The sequence below is a fragment of the Ciconia boyciana genome, chromosome 14, assembly GCF_034638445.1.
Source record: "Ciconia boyciana chromosome 14, ASM3463844v1, whole genome shotgun sequence".
Classification (NCBI taxonomy): Eukaryota; Metazoa; Chordata; class Aves; order Ciconiiformes; family Ciconiidae; genus Ciconia; species Ciconia boyciana.
Genome location: NC_132947.1, coordinates 1,557,471 through 1,578,440, shown reverse-complemented (window position 1 = coordinate 1,578,440; position 20,970 = coordinate 1,557,471). Strand labels below are relative to the sequence as shown.

The 20,970-nt window shown below is 61.9% G+C and overlaps 2 protein-coding genes across 3 annotated transcripts; one reads left to right on the top strand and one right to left on the bottom strand.

The window, feature by feature from the left end:
• The first annotated feature begins 201 nt into the window (after positions 1-201).
• Positions 202-1,956, top strand: PDYN (prodynorphin). Its single transcript, XM_072879412.1, has 2 exons — positions 202-507; positions 791-1,956. Exons 1-2 carry the CDS (start codon positions 298-300, stop codon positions 1,358-1,360), a joined length of 780 nt encoding a protein of 259 aa, XP_072735513.1. The 5' UTR covers positions 202-297; the 3' UTR covers positions 1,361-1,956.
• A 1,271-nt stretch (positions 1,957-3,227) lies between these two features.
• On the bottom strand, positions 3,228-15,307 carry LOC140659353 (tyrosine-protein phosphatase non-receptor type substrate 1-like). 2 transcript variants are annotated; one of them, XM_072878920.1, is made up of 9 exons: positions 15,225-15,307; positions 14,888-15,051; positions 7,859-8,209; positions 7,303-7,617; positions 6,824-7,168; positions 6,464-6,562; positions 5,981-6,002; positions 5,521-5,560; positions 3,228-4,775 (listed from the first exon to the last, which is right to left on the bottom strand). In XM_072878920.1, the coding sequence occupies exons 2-9, from the start codon at positions 14,967-14,969 to the stop codon at positions 4,521-4,523; spliced, it is 1,509 nt and encodes a 502-aa protein (XP_072735021.1). In that variant the 5' UTR covers positions 14,970-15,051; positions 15,225-15,307; the 3' UTR covers positions 3,228-4,520. The 2 variants fall into 2 exon arrangements, with proteins under 2 accessions (XP_072735021.1, XP_072735022.1); XM_072878921.1 differs by having other exon boundaries at positions 14,888-14,982; positions 15,225-15,274.
• Positions 15,308-20,970: the final 5,663 nt, after the last annotated feature.

Sequence of the window (20,970 nt, the reverse complement as noted above, 5' to 3'; positions counted from 1 at the left end):
GGATGGGGTGAGGTGAGGTGGGGTGGGGAGGGGTGGGATAGGATGGTGGTCCCTGCCCTGGGGATCTCCTGGCCACGGCTCAGGGCTTGCGCCAAGGACCGGGCTGCAGCTGGGGTAAGGGATGGCATCCTGTGCCATCCCTGCGGGTCATTCCTGTCCCCTTCTTTCCCTGCCCTGGGACCCAGGAGCAGCTCCCAGCGGCGAGCTACGGGCACAGGTCCCGGCACACGTCCCCAGGAGCAGCCGTGCAGGTGGAGGTGGTCAGTGCCCCGTGCCGAGGGTGCCAGCAGGGCGCCGATGGGCTCCCCGGAGCTGGCACGGGGAAGGCGACAGGCTCTGTGCTGTCTCGCCCTCCCCAGGCAGCGGCGGCAGGGTGAGATGGCGTGGCAGGCGCTGGTCCTCGCGCTCTGCCTCTCCCTGGCCGTGGCGGCGTCCGCCGACTGCGCAACCCAGTGCTCCCTCTGCGCGGCCCAGACCCGCAGCGCCGAGACCAGCGTCCGGCCCCTGGTGAGTGCCGGCCCCACACAGCCGTTACCGGGGGGGGTCACAGCAGCAGGGGTGTCGCGGGTGCTGATGCAGAGCTGGGTGCTGCCGGGGTGGTGGTTGTGGGCACCCCAGGGTGCTGGGAGCGTGCAAGCTTCGGCTCCTCGCTGAGCTTTGCAGCACAGTGGGTGCAGACCCCCGGGCTTGGGGTGGGAGCACCCATGGGTGGGGTGGGAGGAAGGTGGGGGGGGGTCACCCCGAGCAGCAGGGTGATGTCGGTGGGTGCCCTGCGGCCGCTGTCTTGCAGGTATGCCTGCGGGAGTGCCAGGGCTCCTCGCCACCCGGCCCCGAGTGGGAGACGTGCAGGAAGGCGCTGGCTCTCCTGGCCCCGCTGGTGGCCCTGGCCGAAGGGACAGACCCGTCCCCGCAGGAGGTGGAGGATGAGGCAGAGCCGGAGCCGGAGCTGGGTCCTGGGGAGCTGCCACCAGCACCAGCCAAGCGCTACGGGGGCTTCATGAAGAAGATGGCCAAGGGGAAGCTGCTCTCCCTGCTGCGTGAGAACGCCCACAGCAAGGGCGGCCTCAGCAAGAAGTTTGGGGGCTTTGGCCACAAGCCGGGGGAGTGGGTGGCCCCCAAGGACTACCCAGGGCTGGGGCCAGTGGGTGACGGGGGCGAGGAGCCCACGGGTGCCAGGGCTGAGGGGCAGGAGCTGGCAGAGCTGCACAAGCGTTACGGTGGCTTCATGCGCCGGATCCGGCCCAAACTCAAGTGGGACAATCAGAAGCGCTACGGGGGCTTCCTGCGGCGGCAGTTCAAGGTGACCATGCGGTCGGACGAGGACCCCAGCGCCTACTCAGGGGAGGTCTCAGACCTATAGAGCCGGGCATGGGGCGGGCAGCACCACAGTCCCCACGCTGCCGGCCCGGACTGCGCCGTCACCCCAGCTCTATCCCCTGCCCAGCCCGGCGTGGCCTTCGTCATCCCTTCCTCATCCCCCCAGTGGACCATGGGTCCCCATCCCCAGTTGTCCCTCTCTGGTTCACCTGCCCATCCCTTAGGGACCTCATGCATCAAGGGGACAGTGCCACCCCTCCGGCTGCGGGTCCAACCCCTGGGCTCCCCGGGGCAAATTGAGGGGGGACACATGCATCCTCTACCCTCCTGCAGCTGCAGAAGCGCAGCAGGGTCTGGAAACCATCGCAGCTGATATACAGGGCAACGGCCCCTGAGCACCGGGAAGGATGAGCCGGCGCGGGATGAGGCTCTCGGGGCTGGGAGATGGCCCAAGCAGCCAGCACGGCCACGGGAAAGGCAGCTGGGCAGAGCTTGCACCGCGGCACTGTCACCACGGCAGGCAGCCGGTTGAGCATAACCCCGACTCCCCTTCCCGAGCCGTTCGCCGCGTCCCACCCGTCCCAGCGCCCGCCTGGTCCCCCTGGGCTTCCCCTTCCGAAATGACCCCCGGAGGCAGGGTCAGACCCGCACCCCTGCTCCCCTCGCAGCCAATAAAAGGCAGATGCCAACGAAGCCAAAGCTGTGCCGGGTGCCGAGCATCGGCTTCGTCCACGGTCCAGGGCTCTGCAGCATGAGGGGGACCATGCACCCCAAGCCAGGGCCTGGGGGGGGGGAAGGTGGGGTGGGTTTGGGGCCATGGGTGCCCAGGGCTGGGGTGCCAGGGGTGCAAGCTGCAAGACCTGCGGGCAGCAGCGGTGGTACCCTCCCCACACCGTGGGTGCCAAAGGGGATGTGGGACCCCATGCACCCCATTGCTGCTGCCCCGGGGGAGGCAGGGCCCCCCCAGCCAAGCAAGGACAGGGCAGGGATGCTCACCCTGGCCTGGGTGCACACAGGGTGCTGGGGGGGGACCTCTGCTCACCCCCAGAAGCACCCACGGGAGCCTCCCTGGGGACTCCCAGCAGCTGCCCCAGCCGGGAAGGGGCAGCGGTGCCGAGGGCGGTGGCCGAGCTGTCCCCTTCCCCCTCACGCTTTGAGGACGGACGGCGTGACCCCACCGGCAGCAGCTCAGTGCCGAGAAAGCCCAGCCCAGCCAGCAAATTCCCTTTTGAACTTCTCGTTCGTAGCCTCACCCTCCACGTCGTTTGTCACCCCGGGAAGCCCCACGCCACGGTTTCCTGGCCCCGGCGAGACGCAGCTCGTGTGCCAGACACGGCCGAGCCCCCAGCTCTGGGGTGGGAAAGCGGGGAGGACTGCAGGACTGACTGCCGGGGAAATCAATCCTCCTCCCGCAGCCCGGCAAGCCGCCCCCGTGCCCCCTCTCCCTCCCCCTGCCCACTCCCAAAGGTGTTTGAAGATCTTTTTGACCCAGGAAGACTACGTGCAGAGCACTGGCATGCTCAGCTAACCCGCAGCACAGGCTGTGGCTAGCACCCAGCCTGCGGCTAGCACCCAGCCTGCCTGCACCCCAGGGTGAGCACCCCGGCTCCAGCTCACCTCCCGTGGAAGGGGGCACCCGAAGACGCAGCAGGGCTGCGTGGGGTCTGTCCTCCCCTCCCTCACGCTGCCCCGAGGGACCAGCGCCATAGCCCCCATCCCAGTCTCAACCTCCTCCTGCTGCCGTCATCTTCCTCCTCTTCCTCTCCCTCTGCGGGGCTGCGCAGGATGAGCCCCCCGCCTTCCTCCTCGCTGCAGGACACGCTGACCCCCGCCCCACCATGCCCCCCCAGGGCAGATGAGGAGGTGACCGCCCTGAGCATGGGGACATGCTGATGTGCAGGAGCAGCACAGGACTTTTCACTTTTATTATAAAAATATCTTGCAAGCAAAAAGAAAAAAAAAAAAAAAGACAAAAATAGTCTGTACAAGCAGTCGCGTTGTTCTCAAAGCATCACCAGGCCCCCCCAGCTCCCCCCCAGCAGCCGTGGGGGGCCAGCCCCATGCACGCCCACTGCTGCAAGGCCACCCGGGTGCTGCGGGAACCAACGCAGGGTGGTGGCCCCGTGCGGTGTCCCAGGGAGAGGGCACATGGAAGACACTTGTCCCCAGGGGTGGGCTGGGGGGAGCCTGGGGCAGGGGGGTGGGGGTCATGTTAAGTCTCTTTTAAACTCTACAGGGTTTAGGGGTCTTTACTGAGGCCTCAGTCTTAATTTTGCACATCTTATTCTAGTGTTAAGTACACAGCAGTACACCCACGTACAACACAAAACATTGGGGTTTAGCTCTAAAAATTAACAGTTACATGTCAAACAGTCAAAACATGTTACACGGTACCTGCGGGGAGCTCCCGGGGGGAGCCAGGCTGGCGGGGGCCCCTGCAGCCCGGCCGGCGCGGAGCTGCACGCTTTGTACAAGCCTGGGGCAGCGCTGGTGGGTCCCGGTACGGGGCAAGGCTGTGCGGAGGAGGAGGAGGAGGATGCTCGGTGCCAGGGAGCCGTTCCGGAGCCTCCCTGGGCAGCGGGAGGGGGGAAAGCCCGCAGCAGGGGGGCTCAGCTCGCCGGCCTTCCCAGCCTTGGTGCGAGACCGAGGTCCTGCAGAAGGGACACTTGGGAAGAGAGAGGCAGACGCTTCGGTCTTTCCTTTAAAGCCAGAGTTTGCTTTCCAGACGCTGGCGGCAGAGACCCCCAGAAGGCAGCACGGGGGCTCCAGCCTGTCCCTGCGGGGTCGGGGCGGCTGTGGGAAGCCACGTGAGCCTGGCCGGGCAGTGGCATCCCCATGGGAGCCAGCGTGGAGGCATTGTCCCCGTCCCCTCAGCCTGGCTGGAGCTTCCCAAAGAGCCACTGCTCCGCTGGCTTAACCCACTTGTGGGCAAACCCAGCGCACGGAGGCCGAGTGGCTCCCGTGGCTGCGGGGGGATCCCGAAGGGATGGAGCCGGCAGCCCCAGGGCCAAGCTGCCTCCAAAAATCAGGTCTCTGGATGGGAGCTGACCCCCACAGTAACACGGGCTGCGTTTCCACCCCAAAACATGGGTACCGCAGCGCATCTTCACATCACTCTCGGTGCTTCCAAGAAAATCCTCCTGGGGAGGAGCAGGGTGGCTCCCCATGGGACAGGGGGGTCCCGGCAGCTGCTGCAGCCCTGCTCACTTCCTTGGGATCTGGACGCTGGCGTACTCGGAGCTGGCCTCCTCGGGGTGTGGGGCCGGCCGCCTGGGTGCCTTACTGAGGTGCACCATGTCCAGGTCGGCGTAGGTGAGGTTGTCATTGCCGGCGGGCGCCCGGCTGGTCTGGATGGAGGCATACTCCGACTGCTGGCTCATCTCCACCATCCGGCGGATGGTCTTCCTCTCTTTCTCGAAGTTCAGGTCCGCATAGGTCAGGTTGTTGGGGTCGGATTCCTGTGCAAGACACCGAGAGTTCCTCCTCTGGCAGGACAAGTGAGGAGCCACCCATGCCCACCCCATGCATCAACCCAAAGCCCCACGCTGAAGTCAATCCCACTGCAGCTCAACCTGGAACGGCTTGGTCTGTGCTTGCACAGGGGAAACGATGCCAGCAACCGGCTGGGACGATCCCACGGCAATGCCTCACCCCGTGCTACACCTTCAAATCACCAGCCACCGCTGCCACTAACAGGCTTCAGAGCCACCACCGTGATTCAAGAGCCACCGCTGCAGTCGCCCCGTCACCCCGTCCTGGTAGGGATGGGCAGGGGCCAGTCTGCCCAGCGATGTCCACGTGGGAGCTGGCAGAGGCTGGGTGGGATGGACAGATTGCTGCTGATCACGACTTTGCTCGTAACTGTGTTACGAAATGCCAAAATAACTCCACAAATAGCCTGGCTGGCTATCGCACAGCTGGTTCTCCAGGCAGCACAAACCCAGACTTTCCTGGGAGGAGGAGGAGGAAGAGGAGGAGGAGGAGGAGAGGGGGCGAAGGCAGAAAAGATGCTGGGAAGTAGCTACCCCATCCCTGGGGCAGCTTGTCTTCCCTCTCCAGCCACAGCGTGGAGACACTGAGATGTTTCACAGGGGAACCACCACCCTCCACTGGAGATGCCGAGATGTTTCATGCAGCAACCGCCGCCCTCCGCTCCCACATCTGGTGCTCTCCCTCCCCGGGTCCCGGCATTAAGCAACACACCTGGGTAGTGGCCTCGCTGCTCTTCTCCGGCTCATGTAACCTGAAAGGGGGAACAAACCAAGTCAGATGGAGTGCCCTGTATGCCTCTTCCCTAGTGATGGAGCAGCTGGGGGGTTCAGATGCAAAACAAGGTCCTTGCAGCAGCCCCGAGCAGGATGAGACCTCACCAAGCGAGCGTTTGCTCGCGTGCTGGTCCAGCTACATCTCTGCAGGCTGGACGCTCGGCTCCCACCCACTTGTTCGGCCTCACCAAAAGCCAAACGTTTGGGTACGAGATCACCACGGGGGCAGGACCGCAACCAGGGAGATGAGCAGAGCCTGCGCTCCTGCCTTCCCTTTCACAGCAAGCTTTTGGGCATCCAGCTCCATACCGACCCCGGGGGACCCCGTCTGCAGGCTGGAGGTGTCCAGCTCAGAGTGCCTGCGGGTTACTCAGTGACTAGAGGAGATCGGCACTTACCTAGCAGACGGTGAGCTTTTACCTGTCGGAAGAGAAATAGTTTAGGAAATAAATAGTTCAGGAAACAACATAACCCCCCCTCCAGCTTCTCCAGGCACGCAAGCCCACATGCAGAGACTGCTGCAAGAGCAGATACACATCTTTTCCCAGAGGCGAGTGGCTGCAGTTTTCTGGAGTTTCACTCCATTTCCTGCAGGACTGTTCCTTCCTGGCAGAGGGCAGGAGGGTGTCAGATGGTTTAGGAACAAGGAATAACGAGCACATTTGGTCCTGCTCCCGGCAGGCATTGGCATGTGGCGGCACCAGGCAGAGGTTTCTCTGCAGCCTGCAGATGACCTGGTCAGCTCTGCTCCGTCCTCCCCTTTAGGCAGGAGCTGCAGCAGCACAGCCGTGAATTCAGCATCCAAGCACTGATGCTCGAGAGAGAGGGAGAAGGGGGTCGGGAGCAGCTGCTTTTCCCTGCCGTGCACTTGGTTTCCTTACCCTTGCTCTGCTTTGCCCGGATGAGGTAAAGAATTGCAACCACCAGCAGCACCAGCACAGTGCAGACCACTCCCACCACGACATAGATGACAAAATTGCCTGAAATATGAATGAAAAAGGTCACCACGGGCCTGAAAACACTGGTACCGAGTCCCTGCAGCCTTACAGTTGGGGTTGGCCTGGTGATGCCTGAAGCACCAAGGACGACAGCTCAGTACCTGCCAGCATCACACCCCCAGCCCCCCAACATGGAGATTTCATGTCCTTGAACCAGATTCTGGTGGGACTTTGAGCTCTCTCAGGGGGGTGACATCCTAAAGCCTCCCTGGCAGGGACCGCATCCCAGCAGCTCTCACGCACCGCTATCTGACAGGGACCAGTCGCTCAGTCCCTCCCTGGTTGGGGCAGCGATCCACAGGGTGGCCGTCTTGTTGACGGGGTCCTGGGCATCGTGCACCACCTGGCAGGTGAACGTGGACCCGTTCTTCTCCTCCGTCGCTTTGACCTCCACCAGGCTCCTCAGCTCGAACAAGCCCTGGGGGGTCTTCACCAGCTGGGAGGTGTTCTCCACCTTCATCTCCCTCCTGTTCTCCAGCCAGGTGACGGCCACATCTTCCGGGTAAAACCCCTCCACGTGGCAGGTGAAGTTCACGGTCTTGTTCACCTCAACGGGGCTTGGCAGGTCCACACGGACTCTGGGGGAGACTGGGAAGAGAAGCAGCGCCTGGTGGCCGGCATCCCCCAGCTCTGCTGCCCGCGGGGTGCCCTGTCCCTGCCCCAGGACCCCCAGCCCCACGGGAGCTGGACACCCCGAGCGCCGGTCCCCACGCAGCCCTCACCTCGCAGGGCTTTGCTGAGCTGGTACTTCCCCCTCATCGGGGCCGGCAGCGTGGCGTGCTGCACCTCGCAGATGAGCTGCGAGCGGATGTCGTCCTCCTGCAGCAGCAACGTCACGGTGCTGGACATGTTGTAGGAGGAATTCGTCCGCCCAGGGGTGATCTGGGGCTGCAGAGCTGAGATCTCTTCATTGTTCTTGAGCCATTTCACGCCGATATCTTTGGGGTAGAACCCTCCAGCCGTGCAGGTGAAAGACACCGATTGCCTCGGCCCCGCTCTGCGGTCGGGCCCGGACACGACCGGGGCGGTGGGTTTGGCTGTGGGGAGAAGCATGGGGCCATCAGACTGGGCTCTGCCACCCGCACCCGGCCCCGGGGCTGCAGGGAGCGGGGTCTCCCGCAGGGGCACAGATGCGTCCTGGGACCGGCCCCCAAGCCCCTTCCCCGTGCCCGCTCACCCCGAGCAGAGCCCACCGGGCTAGGATGGGCCGGGCTGTGCCGGGGGCTGCACCCAGCAGGGCTGGGTCCCACCAGGAGCTGCTCTGGGAGCCCCACTCACCGTGCACCAACACCTCCGTGCCCTTCCCATGCCGAAAGACCACATCACCACTCAGCGTTCTGTGGAACTTGACGCAGTAATAGGTGCCGGCATCCTCCACACGAACATCCCCGATGCGTATGCTGAAGTCTGTGCCAGACTCAGGCACTACCCTCGTCACGCGGGGCAAGGAGCCCTTCTGCTCATAGACGGTCTCGTTCCCACTGCCCCAGCCCTTCAGCCACTTCACGGCACCAGGGGGACCATCTGTGGACATGGTGCAGGTCAGGTTGAGCGTCTCCCCCACTTTCACCACCACCTTGTTCTGGGGCTGCCGCAGCTCGAAGGGCAGACCCATCTGGGCACCCACACCTGGGGAAAAAACAGACCGAGTCTCATCTGGCACCGTGCACCCAGCCTGGCTCCCCGCCTGCCCTCCCTGGCTGCGAGGCGGGCTGAGCACACAGCTCTGGGTAGCGGGGACCACGGGCGACGGGGCTGTGCCAGCACCAGGGAGCCCAGGGGAGAGGCTGCGGTTACGGCAGCAGGCAGGGACCTCTGCCTGCAGGTGTTGGCAGCGGAGCCAGACAGAGCTTTCCTAGATGACCACATGTCATGCTCTGTCCAGCTAAAACATCAAGCAAATCCCAGCTGCCTGCGCCTGCCGGCACGCCGTGCTGCCTCCTGCGGCTGCTTGGCTTTGTCAGGCAGGAGAAAACAAGGGCACAAAATACAAGGCACTCCAAAAAGCAAGCTCCCCTCGCAGCTGCAGACGCGATACCACGTTTTCTGCATTGAAACTCTCCAATTTCTGCATTGAATCCAAGCCCTGATTCATTCCAGCAGAGCACAGCCATTAGCCAAAGCTGGTGCCAGTCAGGCAGACGCCATCCCTGCCTGCCATCGACAGAGGAGAGCAGTCCCCTTCGAAGCATCTCAATAAAGAGGCTCCCTGATCCAGCTGACCGCGTTGCGCCTCACCCCACAATCAGAAAGCCGCTGTCCCAAGTGCCCCCTCACCTACGCACCCATGGGTGCCAACACACCTTCCCGCATGCACGGTCAGGCAGGGAGAAAGTCCCAAGGTCTCCAGGAAAATCACAGGGGCTGCACTCTCCCTGCAGGCAGGCAAAACCAAAATCCACCTTGGGTGGATCCGCAGCCAGAGCCGGCAGTGACAGTGGTTCCGAGCTCGCTGCCGGTGCCCCAGGAGCCAGCCGGCTCGGCCCCGCAGGAACCGGCGATGCTGCTTCCCGCTCCCTAAAAACAGCTGGAGCAGCAGAGACAGCCGCCCCATAGCCTACACGGCTCCTCGAGAGGTTAATTTTGGCAACGCCTGCCATGCCAATATAGTTATTGTGACTGAATCGAATGAGATTTCAATACAGATCATTGCTTAAAGGAACATTTTTAAGCAACGCGGGAGAGAGGTGGGAGAACAACTTTAATCCGCCTGCTGATAACAGGGGCCGGGTACTGCCGAGTGCTGCGATCCCGGAGCTGGCAAGCGGCACGCAGAACCGGTGTCGTGGTCGTGCAGAGACCACGGTGTTTGAGCAGGTAACTCCTGCTGCAGCTGAGCAGCGTCGGGAGCGTACGGACCAGCCTTGTTGGCTGGAGGGCTGCAGCTGCGTCCCACGTCTTTCGCACCAAAAAAACCCAGGGCAGCAGCAACAAGACTGCCTTCGGTGCCCCGCAGCCCCCCACAAGACAGGACTAAATCCTTGGCTGGATGCTCCCAAGAGGAGCCGCTGTAGGACGAGCTGCTCTGACCCCTCCAGGCCACGGCCGGCTCCCACAGAGCGCGGAGAGGATTTTTGGCAGCTGTTAATCCCTTCTGACTTCCAGCAGTATTCGATGTACCCACAGATGTTCTCACTGCCTGTGCAATTACTCGATCTCAATGATCAGAGTTACCAGGAGCACGGTTTCTCCAGATTCCTCAAGGTAAAGGCTTTTTGCCCAGGGCATTAGTCCACTGCATCCCCCGCACAGGCTGATGCTCGCAGCTGAAACCTTCAGCCCTTGGTGTTTCCCTCTGAAGCCACATCAAGGCTAACGCAGTAGCAGCGCTCGACACAGAGACAAGTTTGTCCCAGAAGGGTGGAAAGAGGGGTGGAAACCCGCTTTGTGTCACATTGGAGTGGGTCATTCAGGCCAAGCCTCCGTCTTCTACCTGAGCAGCAGCAATCTGGGCTTCTGCGAGGTGAGCCCGTGTTTCTTGGGTGACACCCGAATCCGGGGGAGCAGCCCCGGAGCAGAGCCCCTGCCCTCAGCGGGGGCTGATGCACCCCACGTGCAGAGCACAGGGCACGCACAGCCGGCTCCGCTGCTGCGGCATCACCTGAGCTTCTCCACTGTCCACTGCCCCCAGACCTTTTGCAAGAGGTGGTTGAGAAATGCGTAGAGGAAGTTTAAAAGCACAGAAGCATCATCTGCCTCTCATTGTCCACCTCTTGCCAAGCCTCTCCATGGGGACATGACACAGGTGGGGGACTGGGCTGCTTTGGGCACAGGGACCGGCACCCCCAGCCACCCACCCACCACACAGACCCCTCCCGGCCCCTTTGCATGCCATGGGTGGCCACATTGCTAATCGCTCGCTCCACCGAGTTGGGCAAACAGAGCCCACATTGCCTCACCGCTCGTTAGCGGGTGGCATTGCAACACAACCAGGGCCACGGGAAGCGGGCGGCCGGGCACCAGGCCCTTGCTGCACCCCATGACGAACACGTTGCTCACTGCTCCCCTCTGCAATCCTGCATAGAAGAGACTTCTGCAGGGTGGTGACCCCCCCCACATCCCCTCAAGGATTCCCCACACCGGGGAGAGCTGCCATCCCCACACATCCGAGCCCAGCCCAGCCTGCAGCAAGCCCAGCACTTCCTCTTCATCCTCCCTCTCTCCATCTGTCCATCTCCCCACGAGGCACGCGCCATGCCAGAGCGGAGAGCACCGGCGAAAGCGCCTGGTTTGAGGTCCCAGAGCTGACCCCAACACCAGAGCGCGGTCGGGGCGAGCAGCACAGGCGTTGCTCAACCCCAAAGCACGTCTCTTGGTTGCAGCGGTGGGGACTCAGAGCAACAGCCACAAAAGCACCGGGCGGTTAAACTGAGCGTGGCTGGGTTGTAGCTCACCGCAGCCTCGGCGCAAGGCTCCTGCCGTCCTGGGGTCACAGGGATTTACCTTCGCAGGCAGCAGGGCTGCCTCCGAGAGCCCGCGTTCGCAGCCGAGCTGTGGATGGTCTGCGTGCATCTCGCACCGCTGAGCCCACCTCACCGGGCAGCAGCGTGCGAACGCCCTGCCTGCTCCCTGCGCCAAGGGATTTGCGGGCAGGGTGCATGCTGTTGTCCGGTGACAGGCTGCCGGAGGGGCTGCTGCAGCAGGGCTGCCGCCGCACGGGGCTTTTCCAATGATGGTGCTGCTGCTCCCAACCAGGGAACAAAGGGCTTCGTGCTGCCGCCAGTGCCACGGGCCAGGAGGCTTCGCTGGCAGCTCTCAGTCCCTCGGTCATTGCAGAAAACACCGCATGGGTCTAGGTAGCCTCTCAGATAGGACTAAAATGGGGCTTTTGGGTGTTTTCCCATGTGTTCTGTTGTGAGCCACTATGCTACTTTAGAGACTTTCACACACAGCTCTGCTCGGCCAGCGCTCTTCAGATCACCCTGTTCAGGGTTTGCAGGCGATCTACTATACATGAGCTTCAGCCACGACGTGCCCACATTAACACCACGCTGCGTTAAGGAGACCCACTCATGCCTCCCGGCCGAGGAGCACGAGTCCCCATCAGACCACCCGACTTCGCCACCTGCGCCCAGCAGCCCTACGCTGGGACCAACCTGACCCACCGTGCGCTCAGAAACACCTTCAAACTCCAGCAGCGGCATGCAGAGCGATGCCCCAGCCCCCCTGTGATGGGAAAACACAAAGGGGAAGTTGATAGAAAACCCCAGAATATGCAAGTTAGAAAATGCAAAGTTTCCACTGAAGCTCCTTTCCTCCCTTCCCCCGAATGCAGCTTCTCCTTGCACCCAGAAAATGCCTCTCCTCCTTCCCCTTTCTGGGTGCTCGCCCGGAGGAGCAGCAGGGCCAGGAGCCCGGCCGAGCCCCCTCCCAGCAGGTATTTGCCAGCAGCATGTGCGAGCCCTGCACGCTCACGACGTGCTTGTGCACCAGGAGCAGGATGCGGGGGGGTCTCTGTGCTGCAAACACACGGGACTCACCACGATTTCTCACTGCAAGTGCGGGTTCAGTGCAAACCTGCTTCCCACCTGCGCATTCGCAGTGCCACCCGATGACGCTATTTTCTTAGATTTCAAACCACCTAGAGTCAGAGTGCAATCCTTTCGCCACCAAGATCAAGGAGAGTTTAGGCACTCTGCCCCGTCATCTGCTCTGTCCTACACCCCAGAATTAGCAAAGGGTTTTAGAGCCCTGAAAATCGCCACCTGACAGTTCCCACGTGGGTGGGAGCACCCTCGCAACGCGGACCTAGAGCACTTCCAGCCTGGAGAAGAGGCACGAGCACGGGTGTCGTGCTGCGCCTGGTCTGGCAGAGCCTCCCTCCTGTTATTCAGTTTAATTTGAGAGCAAAATAATCCCCAGCTCTCCCACTGCGGTGCAAGTTTTCTGTCTCGGTGACACATTTTTTTCCTGTATTCCACCTTTTGAAGTATTTGATACCGAACAGATTGCAAGAGGCTAGGGTTTAATTCAGGGGAGGCTGCTTGGATGCTTCCTGATAAAAATAGATTTTTTTTTTCTTCTGAAGGAGCTGGGTAAGGAGCTCCAGGATGGCGAGGGGAGGGCTGCATGCTCCAGAAGCGACGTGCAGCTGGTCACTGGCATCCGGAACCCCACAGTCACTTGCTGAAGGGACGGGCCGATGGGCAAGAGAAGCCCCAAAATAATCCTGCTGGAATTTCACCTGCAGCAGGGCTGCCCGCGGGGGAAACTAACAGGTGCTGCCTATAAAAAGGGCCTGGAATCTGCAGTTCGGGCAAAGACAAGAAGAGAGACCCGGGGGTAGCTGTTGAGCACTATGCAGATCCCAGAGCGGCTCGGGGACGGTTATAGTAAAGGCTATATTTTACATACGTGACATCAGAGGAAGCCTCGGATCACACACAGCCATCATTTGCGAGCTTCCCTCCTACAGCATTAGCAGAAATTCAGCCTGAAAGCCAGAGCCCCACAACCAAACAGATTTCCTCTTTAGAGGAGGCTCTGGGAAGCGCAGCTGAAACCCTGTCGAGAAACGCCTGCACGGTGCAGATTTTGCAACGGGGCTTTGCAGTTTGGCTTCCCAGCATCTCGCTCCTCTTTGCCCTACAGGAAGACCTCCTGCAGGACCTTCCCTTTCCCCCTTTGCTTCTGCAGAAGTGCTGTCGGAGCAGCCGCCATCCGGCAGCGGGAGCCTGGGCCAGCTCTTCTGGAGTTCAGAAGGCTTAGTTTGAGCAGTGGCCCAGGAGGGTTCACCGCAGGGTCTCCACTGCATGGAAAAAAAAAAAAAAAGATCTGCATGCTTGCACTTGAAATCAGGGACACAAACCACCTTGCAACCCAGGGCTTTCTGCCCCAGGACGGTTCTTCTCCTACGGCTAGCTTGGAAAAATAGGGTCCTTACTCCAAGGCCATGTTTAATTAAACTCAAGAGCTTTGCTTGAGCCATTCTTTCATGGCAGGAAATCGCAGCGGTTCACTGAGAAGCTGCGCTCGCCGCCAAAGCCTTCTTGGCTTTCAGCAACCGGGAGTTTTCAGCTTGGGGCCAACACTTCTCAGTTGTGATCAGGCAACTCAAAGCAAGGAGTGTTGTGCTGAAAGCATTTGCTTTCTGCTCAAGTTTGCTCTCAACTCTCTGCCCAAGTAAAGCTTTGACGGTATACATTTCCAGTGGGCCTGGGAGAATGTGGTTTTCCCCCACGCAGGACAGCGGTTCACCCACATGGGAGCCTGGGTTGGGCCATTTGTAGTGGGATCTGGCTGGAAAGTGCGAAATTTGGACAGACCAGGCAAAAAGCTCAGCAGCAAGATGCTCCTGAACGTGCATTGCTATTGCCCTAGGACGTCTGCACAACAAGCCTCGTCCCTCCCTGGGGGCAGACAGCACCAGGCAGGAAGGAGAGCGATTCCTTAGCAATATCACCCAAGATGAAGAGCACTGAAACAAAACATCCTAGAAAGGAAACATCCTTGAAAGCAGCAGCCACCACAGGGCTTCGTTCCTGGTGGGGCGAGAAACTTCCCACTGCTAGCGAGGGAAGGGAAACAGCCAGGGAGCAGCGCACACTCCGATCGTCCCTTCTCACGCTGCACCCCCAAGCTTTTATAAGGGAGCGGCGGACCCACAAGCCCCGGGGAGGGCTGGGGCACGCGGGGCGCCAGCAGCAGGAGCCCGCGGTGACCCAGGGCCGGTGCTCGCAGCAGGGCTGGGTGGAGCAAGGTGCCTGGGAGGATGGTGCAGTCCCACCGCTTTGGTGCTCAACAGTTGGGTAGAGCAGCAAGAACCGCATGTCGTCGGGGGTAAAGCAGGGGGTGGCAAGAAAAACGAGCTCCCGGCAGAGGAGGCAGGCTGCCCTCACCGGAACCTCCCCTTGCCCGCTCTGCCATCCTCCCCATCTCCGGGCAGCCTCCGAGTGGGAATTTCGGCTGCTTGCAGAAATATGCCTCTCACATAGCTGGCAGGGGGTGCTAGCAAATGGGTGGGAGCAACATGCCTCTTCATGTCCCTGCCTAATTCCCTCGTCTCGCTGGAAAAGGGAATGTCTGCCTTGAAGTTTGCTTCTAGAGGAGCAGCCGAGCACGGGCCCCGCAGGAGCCCCCCGCTCCGCTCTGCCATCGCCACGCTCGAGGTCACCTCCTCGAAAGGTCAAACCAAACCTGCGCAGCGAGACCGCGTCACGTCGCGTACGGGAGGTGTGCGGCGGAGGGGCGGCAGGGAGACAAGAGACAAGGATGGAGGGGAAAGGAGGGGGGGGAAAAACAAAGAAAAAGCCAAAACACACCAGAACGAGCAAGGCGGGGGGAGAGCCCGTCGCAGCCGTGGCTTACCTGGCCAGCCATGCAGGGAGAGCAGCACCAGGCAGGTCAGCGGCCAGGCGGCACGGCCGGGGCCGCAGGGAAGCGGCTCCATCGTGGGCTGTTTTCTGGGAAGCAGAGATTAGAGTGGCTTCAGCGGGCGGCTCCGGCTTTGGGCTTTGCTATTATTTTTTTTTCTTAAAAAAAAAAAAAGGCAGAGAAAAAAAAAAGCAGAATTGCAGCTGGAGAAGGAAATCGCTCTTCTCAGCCCCAAAATGAGGAAGGAGGGCTGGGCTCCCGCCTCCCCCCGGCCGCGGGCGGAGAGCACGCAGGCACACGCGCGGCCCCGCCGCCGCCCGTGGGCGCTGACCTGGCCGGGCCCCGCGCTCGGGCTCCGCCGCCGGGCGCTGACGGGGCCGCCGCGGCGGGGCCCCGGGCGGGCGCATGCCCCGGTGCCGAGCGGAGCCGAGCGGAGCCGCGCCGCCCCCCCGCCGCCGCGCCGCCTCCCCGCCGCCGTTGCCTTGGCACCGGGGCGGGATGGGGCCGGCCCCGGCCCGGAGACCCCCCCCCCCGAGCAGCCCCGGTTCAAGGCCGCTTCGCTGGCAGCGGGGGCGAAGCCAGCACGGCCCGGCCCGGAGCAAACTTGCTTTCGTAAGGTCCCCCCGGTGTGCCGCTGCCTTAAGGTGGGCTGGGGGAGACCCCCCCGGGCCGGTGCCGGGACCCCCGGGCAGGGCTGCGAGGAGCCCCGCGGGTCGGAGCGGTGCCCGGTGCCCCGGGGCGAGCAGGAAGCACCCGCGGCAAGGCAGGACGCGGGGCCGGGCTGGAGGAAGCAGCTGGGGCAGAGGAAGGATGGTTCAGTGGCCCCAGTGCTGTGCAGAGGATGGCTGGGGTCCCCTCGCTCGCCCCAGGCTTCCTGCGCCCGGGCCAGCGTGGCCACGGTGGCACGAAGCCCAGCATCCCTGTGCTGGAATGGATGGGGAAAGCACAAGGGTGCTGGGGGGGGGGGGGCACGCAGCCTTGGGGCTCCTGGACACACAGGATGTTTTGTGCCATCCAAGGGAGCGTGCAGGGCCAGCAGCTGAGCTGGGACGGCCGGTGGCAGAGGAACAAGCAGCGTTTTGGAGGTGCCATGTGGACAGGCCCGTTCAGCCCATGGGGGTCAGGCAGAGCAAGGAGGGGACTCTGGTACAGCACAGACAGTTGGAGGTGAAGGGAGACCTGCACCCCTCTCTGCAGGGGGTCCCGGAGACACACCCTGGGGGCATGGGGACATCCCCAGGATGTCCCTGCAGCAGGACGGGCTTAGCAGGAGCCCACAGCGGGGGGAGGTGAGAGCCTGAGGACAAGGCAGCTGCAATGGGAGATGGGGCTGAGGGAGAACATGGAGGAGGAGAGGGGCATCTGGCTGTGAGCATCCATGGGATGCGTGTCCCTGCACTGCCCTGCTTCTCCCTGACACGAAGTCCCTCCCAGGGGAGGCACAAGGACGTGTCCTGCACTGTCTGTGCCTGCTGGATCTTCTCCCGCTCCCCGTGGGCACTTCATCAAGGCCAGGACAGGGACCAGCTTGTTCCCCCATGTCCCATGTAGGCATAGTCACCTGCAGCCAGACATGATGCTGGCAGCTCCCACCAGGAGCTCCAGGAGGTCCCGAAACCACCCTGCTTCCCCTTCCTCTTGCCCAGGGGTGGGTTACACGTACTGCTGAGCAGGGGCTTCCAGCCCCAGCACACCCAGGTAGCACCCAGCAGCACCCACCCACGCCACAGCATCCCCAGCAGCACAGATCACACCCAACTGCTCTCCCACGCTGGGCAGGGCCCCCAGGGCCAGCATCGGGTGCCGTGCCGGGGGACCAGCTGCCGGCTCCCTCCTCCCTCCCCAGGCAGCCGCTGGGGCTGTCGGCTTTATTTAGAGCTTCGCACAAACAAACAGCAAAGATATCTGAAGTGACTTGGCACCATCAATCTGCGCACGGCATCAGCCTGCGCACGTTCCCATCCCCGCCAGCCTCCCCCTCGGCCCCAGCTACGCCCATGCGTTGCATCCAGCCTTAATTTAGCTCACTTTGCTGCTGGGAGCCGGGACCCGGCCTCCCCAGGCATCTGCACTGCAACTCCCTCTGGGAGCCCCCCAGGCAGCTGGAGGCTGCGCTCAAGTACTGCAGCCAGTGCTTCTCCTACTGTGAAATAATTTGTGGCCAGCACTGCTCCAGGGGAGCCCAGTGCAGCCATTGTGCTTATTTCCCCTTTGCACAGCTGGCGAGCGTGTGAGCAAGCAGCAGGGACCCAGAGGAGCCCTTGGGTTTGGCCTTTGGCCTCTTGCACATGCAGCATGGAAATAGATAATCACTTCGCCCAGGGATGAGACGTGGGGATCAGCAGTGGTTTGTGGAAACCTTGCAGCTACACCGCCACGGGCAGGGCATCCCACCCAGCCCGAGGCCGGGAGCAGGCACGGCCAGGGCAAGCAGGTGCCCAGCAAGAGGGAAGGTGCTGGGGACGCGCTGCAGCCATTCACAGCCGCTTCCCTGGTTATTTTTAAACAGAAGCGCAGTTCCTGGAGGCCTGGCTGACTTCAGCCTGTCTGGGCTGTTCTCCCGCTCGGCGTTGAAGGTTCAGACAACCTGTTTTGAGGCGATTACAAAGCGGAGACAGCCCGTATGCAAGCAGCCGCTGCAGAGCGCTTGGGAAGGAAAGTTAAGAGCTTAAAAAAGCTCTGCAAGAGAAGGTACCGCGGCAGAGCAGATGGCGCAGTATGAGCTTCTCAGGAAGAGCTGCTATTGCTCCCCATTAGGAAGCATATGGGCAGGCTCAGCTGCCTCCCCTCCTGCCCACAGCCCCTCCGCTCGGCATCGCAGGCACCCGCTCAAACATGGGGGGGTTTGGAGGGGCCACCCTGGGAGGGCAGCCCCTGCCCCACGGGCTGGCAATGAACCCAGGGGAGAGGAACGCTCCGCTCCTTTGCACGCCCAACGCTCGAGACCGACCGAGAGTGCAGCATTTTGGGAGGCGCAACGCCATCATTAGTAGCTTCCTCCTGCACCAAACACCCACGGCAAGCAGGAGCCTGCTGCACCGTTTGGCAGGGCGGGCAGCGCTGCCAGACTCCCTGTGCTGCCAGCGGGCAGCCGGGCTGCGCTCGCTCTCGCAGCATCTTCATGCTTCAGCTCAAAACCACCGCTCCCCCATGGATTATTTTGGAGCCCAGGTCTCCCTGGCCCCGGGAGCCACGCAGCAGCGAGCACTGGGGACCAGGACAGCATTTCAGGAAAGCTTTTCAAAGCTTTGAGGCACAGCGAGGGACTTGCATCACGCTGACAGCACCGTTTTGGGGAAGGCATGTGCTCCGGCCAGTCTGTGCCAGGCTCACCCACCCTCGTGGGTTTGGGAGCTGGAGGGAGGCTGGGCCCAGCAGGGCTCTGGTCCCCTTCCCGGGGCAAAGGCTCCGGCCAGAGCTGTCACTGCTGCCAGCAGGGACCAGGGCCCCAACGTGCTTTTGCATTTCCCCATTTTCAGCTAGGCAGCTCTGCGTGGGCAGCAGGACCAGCTGCGCAAGTGGCTTCCTCCCCAGGAGGAGGAGGGGATCCTTTCCCACACAGAGACCCCCAGCCGGGGCAGCAGCACCCCATCTCTGGGAGGGGCCCAAAAAGACCCTCATCTGAGCCCGGCAGCATCCAAGGGGGGCAATTACAGCCTCACCAGGACGATCCCAGCTGAAAGTCTTGCAGCACTGGTTTTGCCCGGACTGCTCTTTCATCCCTTGACTAGCAGCCTGTCTGATCCCCTCCCAGCACCAATGGCCCACAGGGACAGCGGTGGCTCACTCTGCTGGAAAGGGGATTCACAGGCGATGGAGGTGAGAGAGGTTTCGGTTCCTGCCCTGCAGTGCCAAACCCAGACCTGTTAATGAGCCATGTTTCACTAATGTGGGAGGTGACCGCAGTTCTTTCCCTGCCCAGAACTTTCCCCCTGAGGATCCCCACTCCCCAGCCCCGCACTGGCGTGGCACGGTGCGGTGGAAAGGTTACCCACGGCCTGACCGACCGGCCACATCACACCGGGACACAGCCCCTGGAGGGCTTGTGGGCTCAGTTCAGCCTCAAAACCCAAACCAGCAGGGAAAGCTTAGAGCCAAACATAGGAAAAACACCAATACTTTGGACATCAGCCTGGAAAACACCCTAAAACCAGCATCCAGCAGTGCTGTTTTGGGGCCGCAGGTATAGAACCATGCCCAAGCACCAGCGAGCAGCCAGCACCCATGGGAGCCATCCATGATAAACCCAAATAACGCACCGCACAGCCCCACCGAGGCACTCAGGGTTGCAGGGACTCACTGCCCCAGGGAAGCTCAGAGCCACCCAGTCCCAGCACCCCGACAGACACATAGCTCACCACAACAAAACTGAGTGTGCGACCACATCAGAGCACCGAGCCCAACCCCAGCACCCACGTGAGGTCTGCCCTGGCGCACGCAAGCCAGCGTAGCCTCCCTGCACTGGAAAGCAACACGTGCACGGGGCTGTGCACGCTCACCCCGTCTGTCCTCCAGCTCCAAAGCCAAATTTCAAGACCCTTCCAGCCCACGAGCCAGGCAGATGCATCCTACAGCCCTCCTGCCTCTCCCCATCACCCCTCAGGCTTTGGAGTCAACACCCTCACAGGGCTTTTAGCTGGGAGAAAAAAACCCACACAAATATCTTCTAAAGTAGGTAGTAGCACCAATTACACTGCTGATATTTAGGGCTTCCAGCACAACAAATGGAGCTTCAGCTTCATTAGGTACCATGCCAATTTAATCCAAGACATCCAGTACAGAAGGAGCTTAAATTAGTTTATCTGATGTTAACGTCTAACAAGCAATATGTTAACACGAGGATGGAAAGAAGCAACCTGCAGCCTGTTTGCAGGGAGCAGCACACAGGGGTGGCCGAGCCAGACCGTGACCCCAGGGAAGGCAGCAGGAACACTGCAAACACTGATGGAGGAAATTGGGGTGTGCATCATACCTGTCTGCTTACTGCATCGCTCCTGCTGCAGCACCCACCACCACAAGCACCTTGCAGCTGGAGAGGGGGACACCCAGCCACCCTCTTATGTGGGAGAGGCCCTGGGGGGGCAATGAGCTGCAGGTGCTTCGTTAAGGCTGCGATTGCCAGAAGAAAGGCAGGGGTGGGCTTTGCCCCTTACCTTTTGCGGGGGCTCACAGGAACTGTTCATAATTGCTTTGGTCAAGCTTTTCTCGTGTGATTTAGGGCTGAGCTGAGACATCTCAGGTCCTCGTCTGAGCTCTCAAGCCCCAGTGGTGCAGATGGCGCTGGGGGTGAGCGGTGAGGAGACATTCCCTGGCGTGGGGGATTTTCCGAGGAGGCCACCTCCGTGCATGCTGGCTGGACCTGCCGCCTGTTACCGCAGCCTCCTTGGGGAGCCGGGTTCTTAATCGCAGCCCACTTAATTTTAGTGGTGCTTGAGTGCTCTGCTGGGATCAGCTGGTCCCCTCCGAGTCCATAATATGACTTTCAGGGAGGACAAGGGAGGGATGCCGGCACTGCCTGCCCTGCGCTGGCCTTCGCCGGGGTGAAGTGATGCTCCGAGTGCCCTCACAGCGTTCACGCACCATCACCCTGGGCTTTGGCAGCGGCGGCAGAGCCCGGCCAGCGTCAGACCATCCACCACCATCCACCCAGCAAAAAGAGAAGCACGTGGGCTGCAGCGGGGACCGTACCCACGCTGTGGCTCGCCCGTCCCTGGGCCATGCAATGCTCGTGGGCTGCTCCCGCGCTGCTCCCACTCGGCAGCGGCACCCTGTGGGGTGCTGCAAACTGGGTAACTCCGGTAAAACCGGGATCGGGCTTCCTTAACGCAGCCCTGCACGCTTCCGACTGGGGGAATTCCTCCTGGCTGTGTCAGAGCAGGAAAGGTGGTTTATATCCTGTGCCTGGCCTGGAAGCGGCCCCGCTGACCTGGAGGCGATGGGCAGAGGGACGGGGGGTTTAGGGTGAAACTGCTGACAGGCTGGGAAAACCCGGCTGCGGGGGGTGGCTCGGAAGGACGGGACCTGGCAGGGCCCGTGTTTGCTGCCCGGTTAGCTGCCGTAACCACTCGGAGGGCTGT